General features: G+C 46.4%; 1 protein-coding gene across 1 annotated transcript in view; it reads left to right on the forward strand.

Annotated features, from left to right (window-relative positions):
* The window catches only part of prdm5 (PR domain containing 5), a 50,756-nt gene extending 42,416 nt beyond the window's left edge, over positions 1 to 8,340 (forward strand). Inside the window, exon 16 of the mRNA XM_048253022.1 lies at positions 6,914 to 8,340. Within this exon, the coding sequence (XP_048108979.1) occupies positions 6,914 to 7,078 (165 nt within the window). The 3' untranslated portion in view covers positions 7,079 to 8,340. The remainder of the gene's footprint in view (positions 1 to 6,913) is intronic.
* The last annotated feature ends 2,603 nt before the right edge of the window (positions 8,341 to 10,943 follow it).

Genomic DNA, 10,943 nt, shown 5'->3' on the forward strand with positions numbered 1-10,943 from the left:
CACACACACACACACACACACACACACACACACACACACACACACACACACACACACACAAACACAAACACAGAATCTCTCTCACACACACATACAAACACAGAAACACACACACATGCACATGCTTTCTTACAAAAACACATTAACACACACACACACACACACACACACATAAACATGCACTCACACAGATGCAGATGAACACACAGATGCGCTCACACAAATATACCCACGTATGCGGACACACAGAAACACACACACACACACACACACATACACATTTTTGGAAGTTCAAATGCTAAAACGCAACCAAAAAAAGGATCAGTTGCGCAGTCCCTCAAATGAGAAGTGGGTGGCCGGCCAGCCAGGTTAGTGGGCCGTTTGAACACACAGCAGCGAAGGCCCGGTGTTTCCAATCGCTCAACTGAAACCAGCAGCAGATTCCACTCCTGATTGAGTTTGTATACACTGGTCATGCCGTCCCATGTTTCATTTATTTACCATTAATAACCACAACCGCAAGCCTTTCCCTGTGTCCCCTTCTCCTGGGAGAAGAGAGAGAGAGAGAGAGAGAGGGAAGAAGAGAGAGAGAGAAAGAAAGGAAGAGAGAGAGAGAGGGAGGGAGGAGAGAGAGACAGCCAGAGGCCAGTTCCATGGTGGCGTGATTACAGGAACCCGCCTTTTCAGGCCAGCGGAAGGTTAGATTAATTCAAGTGTGGCCACTGGCCCAACCAACCCCCACACACACACACACACACACACACACACAGAGACACAGACACACACACACACACACACACACACACACACACACACACACACAGATGCACACACACACACACGCACACACACACACACACACACACAGATACATACACACACACACCATACACACACACACCCAGAATGACTTTGGAGACCAGATGAGAGCGTCATCCAGACCATCATGCTCAACCCTGCCAATGAGCCACTGAGCCACCCCTGAGCCCCATGTGGCCAGCAGAGAGGGCCGAGTCCTGAAACACGGGCTTTCTCCCCCATCGCATCCCAGCCTGGCTGGCCTAACCTTCCGCCAAATGTCACACTGGAATGCCGCCATCCCCAGGGTGACATAGAGCTCAAGACAACAAAAAAAAAAAAAATTACCCACACAACCCTAACCTGACCCTTAGCTGCCCTCGACACCCCTCAAGGCCCCAAAACCAAAGTCCCACCCCACCCCAAAACCACAACCGGAGACAGGCCGTCAAAAACACAACTCACACTTATTTTCGCGTACGAACCCAAACTCACACGCCCAGCTTGCTTGTGCCATTTCCCAGGCTTGTTGTGGCGTGGGATGGATGATCTGCTAGGTGTTTCACTCTTTCCCCTCGTTACCCCGATGGAAAAGGGAGAGTGAGGGGGCCATACGGCTCAAAGATGTGCCCTGTCCCCTTGCTCTGGATGTGGGAAGGAGCTGTGGATGTATGTGTATGCATGGGGGGACCTCCGTTCAGTGGTCAGTCCAACTCCAGAGAATAGGAAATGAGGGAAGTGTTTAAAGAGGTGTTGAGCTCTTTTTCTGCCTGTGTGTAGTGTATATGTGCCATTGGATATTTTAAATCTGTGGCATGTGTGTGTGTGTGTGTGTGTGTGTGTGTGTGTGTGTGTGTGTGTGTGTGTGTGTGTGTGTGTGTGTGTGTGTGTTGTGTGTTGTGTGTTGTGTGTTGTGTGTGTGTGTGTGTGTGTGTTGTGTTGTGTGTGTGTGTGTGTGTGTGGTGTGTGTGTGTGTGTGTGTGTTGTGTGGTGTGTGTGTGTGTGTGTGTGTATGTGTGTGTGTGTGTACAGTATGCTTCCCCCGGCTGGCTCATCCGTGGGTGCGCTTATGTGTAATTTTGGAGAATGTTAGCTCCATGCGCTCATGCTTGTGAAATTGTGTTTGTGTGCAGGTGTTTTTTTCCCTCTGCTTTCTCCTCTTCACTGTCTGCTCTCTCTCTCGGTCTCTCTCTGTTGTCCAAATCTGTCAGCCACACTACTATCCTCATTCACACTCCCTTACTTGTCTCCTCTCTCCTTTACTCCCTCTAATCCCCTCTCTATCTCTCACACTCTTCATCTATTTCGTTATCCCTCTCTCTCTCTCTCTCTCTCTCTCTCTCTCTCTCTCTCTCTCTCTCTCTCCTCCCTCTCTCTTTCTCTGTCTGGACTAGTGTAGAGTCTGATAGTGATCAGATTCCTGAGGAGAGGCCGAGGTCTCCCATTTGCGTTTGCGTGCCGGTGGCCCTCACCAGGGCTGACCGACTAGCCGACCGACCGACCGACCAAGCATGCAGCACCCCCCACACACACACACACACCCCCGTCTCCTTGCGTATTCTCCTGTGCCAGCACCACCGCTGCTGTCGCCACGGCGAGCGTAATCCCTCTCAGAGCCGCACGAGCAAACACTCAGCAGGAGCTGCAGAAGGGCTCCTCACGCCTCTGAGCGCGTAAATGAGAAACACTCCATCTCTCCATCAATCCCTCCATCTCCCTCCCTCTCTCCCTCCTCCATTTCTCTCTCTCTCTCTCTCTCTTTCTCCCCCCTCTGTCTCTCTCTCTCTCTCCTGCTCTCCTCTCTCTCTCTCCCTCTTTCTCTCTCTCTCTGTTGTGTTATTTTTTTTCTCTGGACCAGAAAGCTGTGAGTGCATTTCGTTGACTTAAAGCAGGTTTTCAAATCCGCCCGCAAAGCAGGAGACCGGGAGCAGCTTTCTTATCCCCACTGCCATCGTCTCCCAGTCCTTTCAAATGCCACTAGTGGTTTGTGCCTTTGCGCTCGAGGGACAATCAGCAGAATGGCTTTCATTTACGTGAGCTAGCCCGCTCTTAGACAGAAGGCTCAGTCTGGACGTTGTGATTCATTTGAATTCATCGCAGCTTGTCCCTGCGTTTGATTCATGGTAGCCTTTAATTTTTGCGAAATTTATTCTCGAGCCATCCTCAAGATGGGCCCCTTTGGCATTTGAGGGTGAGGGCATCAGCTTACAGCTCCTGTGTAAGCACGCAGTGGTAGCGTAGCATTTAGTGAGCATAATGAACGTGATAGATCAGAAATGACAGGGCTAAACTATTTAAGCACACAGTTTCAAACATACTCAGTTTTATGGTCATATGGATGTCGTTTATCCAAAAGCAAGGCCGGAGAATGTGAGAGAAGTCATACAATGTGCATCGTTTTATTTGTGTCTTGTTTCATCACCAGTCACTCCAGGCAGATTTTCACTATAAAGCCAGTTTAACGGCGTCTCGCCATATTCATAAACCTACACATACTCATGGTATAAATGAACAAAACATGCAGAGCCGACTCGTACAAGAGCTCTTTTTTTTCTTTGTCTCTTGTACAACAACGGTCAGATGTTTGGCAGTGATCGATTGTTGAATTCCTGCATACATTGCCATAGTTACACACACACACACACACATGCACACCATCACGCACACCCACACATGCCCATGCAGGCACATTTTTAGTCTGCCTACGTTCCCCATCAAAGTCTTTCTTGACTGATGATGCTGGAAAAGGTCTGGCTTTAAACTGGTGTGGGCTCCTAGCCCATAGACTACTGTACCATGTTTCTCTCTAAATACAATATTCATACCAAATCTAGAGAGAAACATAGTAGTCTTTGGGAGGGGTGCACACTACTAGACTTAGTATTATTAGAACATTTGTATTTTCTTGTAGGAAAAATCATGTTAACAAGAAATAAACTCTTTCCCACTGTACCTGGTAGACCGCTTTCTGACTGGTACCCAGTGGTGTAAAAATACCAATTTTAAGACATATTAGAGATGAAATTGGCCATTGCAAAAAGTGGTCAATATTGAGGAAGTTGGGTATCAACACAAGGTATTTGACATGTTTTATCATAACCTAAAGTTCAATTATGTGTTAAGGCATATTATATATTATACCATGGTCTAGGTTGAAAAGGGTGTCGTTTAAAAAGTGATATACTTATCAACATTCCACAGCGTTGCGATAAACAGCTAAAAAAAAACGAACAATTTTAGCTCTAAAATTCATTTAGTATTAATAATTGATTTTATATTTATTTATTCGTAAGTGACCATGGTATAAATGGGATAATGCCCTTCGATGTGTCCATTATCAGAAATAAATGGACTTCCGCTTTGCGTCGGACGGTTCACACCTCCGTGTCGTCCATTTTTTTCTGGTAATGGACACCTTGTCGGGCATTATCCCTTATGTATTAGGCCTGAAATATTCGTATACATGTATAGGAATACACACAGTATAGGAATGTACATGAAATGTGTAGGAATGAGAAGAATAAATTCAGGTTCAGGCAGGGAAAAAGACTATAAAAGGGCCATTCTTATTGGTCTCTCCAAAACATTATGTAAGGGATAATGTCATTATAGGAAAATAAGTCCCAACAGGGCAAACAGAACCCTGACATGAAGCAGAGGGGTCTTACTTTGTCCTGAAGGGACTTATTTGCCGATAATGACTGGCGGACAATACATTATCCCGTTAATTATACAGCTACTTGCCAAAACAAGAAAAGGAACTTCACACAGTTTGTCTTTTACAATTATTCTCTTACCGTTTCATGACTTCTGCCAATAATCAAATAGTTTGCTTCACAAATAGAACTTGAAAGTTTTTAGATGTTGCATAGCAACTTATTAAGAGCAGTTTATAGTCAAGGCAAGTGTCGCTTGGCAAATTATGACGCAAAAGTGACACAATTTCTGTCTTTTGGGGTGTTACGGGGCTTGTCGCGTACATAAAAGAAATTGGAACATCGCAGACATTGGTGCGTACTCTGATTGGTTATCAACTCAATCAAAGTTGAAGTTCTATTGTATGTTGCCATGGTCACAGTGTGTGTCTGTTTACTTTTGTAACAATGATGCGTAACATAATTGTCCAAGTTGTTATAGAAACTAGTTGACGTTCTATTCCACAATTTGTCACTATGAAAGGCTACAGCTCCACGACATCTGTCGGCAGCAATTCGTTTTTGTCAAGCGACACTACAAATTGACATTCTCAATGAAGTTTTGCTGTCTGTCTGTCTTTCTTTCCCTCCTCTAAGTTTCCCTAAGTTTTCCTTACCACCATGTCATTAACAGTAACATTAACAATACGTCTCATAAACATATTGTACTGACTGGCCTTGTAACTGAAAGAATAGTCTGCTTTTTAGTATGATTTTACTTTTTCCACTCGTGTTCACTTTCTCCATTAATCCCTTGCTGTCTGTCCGTCCTCACGCTGTCTGTGTATCTTTCTTCCCCTCCCTGTCTCCCTCTCCTCTTTGCTGACTGGTGATTAGAGTAAGACATGAGGCCTGATGGCATGGAGGAGGAGACGGAGGAGGATGATTGACTGTGTGAAGCGGGAGTGTGTTGGCCCAGTGCAAAACAGCTCATTTGTGACGCACGTTCGTTCGTTCGGCAACCTCCGTTTTTTTTTTTCTCTCTCTCTTTTTATAGAGTGGGCTTGCTGCCGCCTCACATCCCACTACACACACACACACACACACACACACACACACACACACACACACACACACACACACACACACACACACACACACACACAAAAAGGACTCCCTGACAACACAACTTAGCCACTGATGATTTACTGATGGGACTCAGTCAGCCTTGCTGATGACTTCCTCTTGTGTAGGGGGTTGTTTTGATGTTTGGCAGTGTGTGTTGACGAGGCCGTAGCTCTGGGAGTTGGGCTGCTGTCTGTTGATGAGGCCCTAGGTCTGGGAGTTGGGCTGTGGATCGTCCGCTGGTGTTGCTGGAAGTGGTCATGTTCCGGGCCTGGCTGCGGCTCCCGTGTCCTTGGGCCCTTGCCTGAGCTCCGGCGCATTACAGTGTTCTCGTTGCAACACTGACTGCACTCGAGGCAGATTTTTGGAGCTCTTTCTGTGCCTCCACCCCCTCATCTCTTAGCTCCCCTACCCTCCTCACGTCCTCCCTGACTCTCTCCCCTCTCTCCCTCTCTCCTCCCATCCCCTCCCTTGTGATCATGCTGAATGCTAAAAGGGTTTATTCCCACCCTCGAAAAACACAAACTGCTGGGTTTTTTTGCACAGGCCTAACCTGCGTCATACATGCTGTGTGGCGAAAGACAGAATTCACAGCTCCACGACCTCACGGATTTATGTGTTTCGCCGCTTGACCGTTACTTGGTCGTCAACATGTAGTGAAAGACCGATAAACCCATGTTATACTTCCATTGTTAAATAAATAAATTGACTCAGCTTTGGATAGCCAAGTTCTAAAGGTTTTAAATGTATTAAAATAATGTAATCCCTACATGTGTGCACCCTTTCTCTTTCCATCATATCATCTTAAAAGGGCATGCCCTTTCATTTCAGTGATATCATCTTAAACATTCTTCTTTCTCTATGTTTTTTGTGTACATGGAAGAAAAAACTGCTTTACAATGGAGCCACCATGACCTTATCATGGTGTATCCTTTATCAAAGCCTGTTTTAATAGTCAAGATGCTCTCTGTGAAAGCTCCAACATAAATACATTTAACATGTTTGTGTAATCATCCGTTATTCCCTCAATAGACGTGCATATTCATGTTTTGCATTAGTGGTTTTTGTGGTTTAGAGAGATCAAACAAACCAAGCCCAGTCTAAGCAAACACAACATGGGTTCACTGAAAGTGATAGCACTGTGCTAATGCTAACACTGTAACGTACTGACCCAACTTCGTTCTATGTTACCTTTGGTTGGTCCTTTGAAACACATTTACTGATTTGTGTATGTTTATGTTTATGGTCAGTACAGTGCAGTTTATGAACACTACATTAGTTAAAAATAAAAAAAACAGAAATGGTTTACACACTGGTTGGTTGATGTCCATCTCTGCACTCCTCTGTCCACACAGGTGTGTGACCTGTCCTTCAGTCTGAAGAAGATGTTGATCAGGCACAAGCTCACCCACAACCCCAACAGGCCCATGGCTGAGTGCCAGCTCTGCCACAAGAAGTTCACCAGGAACGACTACCTCAAGGTGCACATGGAGAACGTCCACGGCGAGACAGAGGGCTAGTCGTCGCTGGGCAGCACCAAAGAAACGGGACTGAAAACAAGTTTGAGAACACACAAGCCAAACGGAACAGGGAAGCAAAGAGCTATAAGAAAATATGAGCCCTCAGCAATAATGATGCTGAGAAAGAAATGGCTATTGTGTGAATTGTCAAATGTAAATGCCAAAGCCGTGTCACTATGCAGTCATGCTGTTCTTGATTTTACCAAAACTTTGTTCAGACTTTGTGATCTGCATTTTTGTGAATGAAATGGTCATAGGAAATGGCAAAGTGAAATGGTACGTGTTATGTGCTGCACCAGTCATTATGTTCTGTCAAGGGAACATAATGTGACAGAGCTGTGGCAAACACAATCAGTAAAGCCCCTCTGTGCCTCTACATACAGCAGGCTTTGCCCACTACTCCAAGCCACAGGAAGTGCTGGACTCGTATGATGGCAAAGGCGAGCTAGAAATGCAGGAAAGGCCTGGGGCGCGTTTCCCAAAACCATAGTTACGCACCCCTGCATAAGATTTGGTCCCTGAGTGTGTGGAAGTGTAGGATCCATAGAGCACTGGTGCAGTAAGCAGGGACTAAAATACACAATGAATGTGATTGGGCCTTCTGTCACCAAAGAACAGTTTTTTACAGGACAAGAAGCTTTTTTTACAGTTCATCTGCATTCACTGCGAGACATATAGATTATGTTATTACTGTAATCAAATGCAGCACTCTGTACAATATATTACATTTTGTGCCTTCCAGTCAGTCATTATGATGTGTTGCTTATTATTACTTGATGGAGTATGTTAAAACAAATTACGTATTTTTCTTACTCACAATACATTGCTGTTGTCTTTTTACACATTATATTTATATGTATTTTTAGACATTACATATTCAGCAATGTTGTATTGTTTACAGAGCACGTTTGTATAGGAAAGTTAAATATATTTACGGTAACAATCTATACACTTCTTTTCAAATGTATTTTTTTATAGTCGTTTTGTTTGGGAAGATGGGATTAAGTGGGTGTGGATGCCCTTTCATGGATGTGCAAAAACTTTTTCTCAGCAAAAACTTCTCCAGACTGTTGGCAGCCCTCGCTCTGAGACTGTGGTAATTGCATTGAAGAATGGTTTCTTGAACTTCCTCGCACCAAAAACCGCATCACTTTCTAAAGAGCCATTTGCTTTGTTAATTACAATCGTATGGAACTCGCTAAGCTGTTGATGCTGGCAATCGGAAATGCTTTGAAAAGCGTTGATTAAAAGCGTCGACTGCCGCACCACTGCTTCGACTCTTATTCTGGGGCTTGTGAAGCTGCTGCAAGTGTTGTCTAATTAAAGCTCTCCTCTCATGTTCTCTCAGTCATCGCTCTTCTCGCTGGTGAAGATGGCCACCATAAGCTTTTTTACCCCTCTTCTCGCCTTCTCTCTCCTCCCTTCATATCAACACTGCTACCAGGGTTTCTGTTATACGAGAGCTTTTTCCACATGAGTAGCGCAGCCAAAGATGTTGTGAATTGGATGACTGTATGGAGCCAGCTGGCTGCACTGATGGATTTTAGCTTTGGCCTGTGGAGACAAAACAGAACCCGAAGTGACAGTAACACCAAACCTGAGGATCTGGACAGCCAGACGTCCGCATCGCACGCACGAGAACCAAGAGAACTGGGCCCCAGGACTGGAGGAGCGCTGCTCACCATAGCAACTGAGTTTGGAACGGACCTGTTCCATTGCAGGTCCTTTGTGCTGTGCTCCTGGTCATTCTGTTCTACATCTGTTCCATTACAGGTCTGGTCCATTCATTTGGTTCATCTCTACAATGAGCGGCCGTCTGGTGAATGGGATCTACACTGGCTCTGGTAACCCAGCAGCAGGAGCCCTGGTTAAGGGCAAAAAAAAAAAAAAGAAAAAAGTTTTACTTAACCAGTATGAAGAGATGCAAGTGACATGTTTCATGTTCACGCTTCATGCATTCTGCTCTCTTCCATCTGACTTCATCTCTCTCTCACCCCATCCCCTCCCTCTTCAGCTAGCCCATCTGTTATCATCTGCCAGCCCCTCCCTGCTTTCCCATTCCATTTTCTCTCCACTTCGTCATCATCATCCTCCTCTTCCTCCTCCTCCTCCTCCTCGCGCTGCCTCTCTCTTTCCGCTTACGTCTCGCATATGTCTCGCTGACGTGTCTTCCATGTGTACTGTATGTCGGCGGAATGCTGCCCGGAACCGTGATGGATGGGTTTCTGTATGATGTGCTAAGCTGTCTCTTCTCTGCAGCTATCTCATTGACCATGATGGGCTGTGACCATGAGAATGAGTCAGTCTTGCATGTGGCGTTGGCATGCGGGCTCCGTGTTGCATGTCGCAGCCGTGGACTTCCCCACAGCCGCTGTGGTTGTCTGATGAAGGGCCTGGTGGCTTTGTAACCTCCCCCAACCCACACATACACGCTACCGATACCGTCCCCCACTTCTACCGCACTTCCCCCTCCAACACCCCCTCTGTCGGTAGCCGGGGGGTTACCACTGCAGCCTCCCAGGCCGGGACTAGCGCGCGCAGCGGGCCAGCTAGCCCACGCTGCCAGCTGTGCCGGCTCTGCTTACCCCGGCCACAGCCGCGGCCACCGCTACCCTCCCTCCGGTGGCGGTCAGGGCCGCGGGACTGTGACGCTCTGGAACAATCGTGGCATTTTTATACAGCGTGCCGTAAACAGAGCAGGGCGTGAGTGTGTGTGGGTACTGTACGTGCGTTTGTGTGTGTGCCTCTGGCCGTGACCCACTGTGGAACTGTCCATTTTAGAAACACACAGGCTGACACACATGTACACACACAAAGATACACACATGTACACACACAAAGATACACACATGTACACACACTGACATACTGACTCACATGCATATAAATACACACAAACACACACACACACACATATGAAATCACACACTTAGAGGTTTTTCATATGGATCAGTGGGACAAGACAGTGGGAATTTTGGCCTTTGATGCGTCAGTGCCTTGCTGGGTGAGTTATCGTGCGTCACTGAAGGTACTCTGCCCTTTGTCTGAGCATGTTGGTTTTTGGGCATGTTGGTGTTAAGTGCTTTCATATGTTTGTCTCTCCGTTGCTAAATCAGGCCACAGCTATTGTCCCAGTGAGCAATAAAAGATTCCTTGCGCTTTTATTGTCATACATGACTTTTGTCTCGACTTCGCTGACTCTGCCAACAGCCCCGAGGGCTGTTTCTTTAATTAGGACTGGGACTTGTTGCTGAGGTGCTACTGCATTTCAGCTGTCATCCTCACATTAAGTAATTTATCCTTACCAAAACAAAAGCTTGGGTTTCATCGCACTGTAATGGGTGGGTTTAAATATCTTTGATGTTACAGTTACATGAAGAGTTCAAGTCCTCCAGGGACTCTGAGGGCTATTCTAAATGAAAAACCTCTTCAGATTGATCACCTTACATGACTCATGGCAAACCCGTCTGTTGAGCAGTCTGCCCAGATACTCAGTTAAAATACTCCTGGGTTTGGCACCTAGGCCACTCTTAAGTGCTCCTGGTCTGTTGGGCTGGGCCTCGACATGGCTTGTGTGTTTGTGTGTGTGTGTGTGTGTGTGATTATGTGTGTGTGTGTGTGTGTGTGTGTGTGTGATTATGTGTGTGTGTGTGTGTGTTTCTAATTACATGCTTTTACTGGGAGTCCTGGTTTCCTCCCGCTGCAGTGCCCATCTGCTGGTGCGGGCAGACTGGGGCACCGGTTCCCAACTGGAGCTCACGCCCGCCCGTCCGCTCCCCTGCGCCGCAGACCGCCGGCGCTTGACCTGCCCCGCCAAACCGTGTTTGGCCACTGTCGCCCTGGCAACAGGTAGTTCTGCAACATT

Source organism: Alosa alosa, chromosome 9, assembly GCF_017589495.1.
Source record: "Alosa alosa isolate M-15738 ecotype Scorff River chromosome 9, AALO_Geno_1.1, whole genome shotgun sequence".
NCBI lineage: Eukaryota > Metazoa > Chordata > Actinopteri > Clupeiformes > Clupeidae > Alosa > Alosa alosa.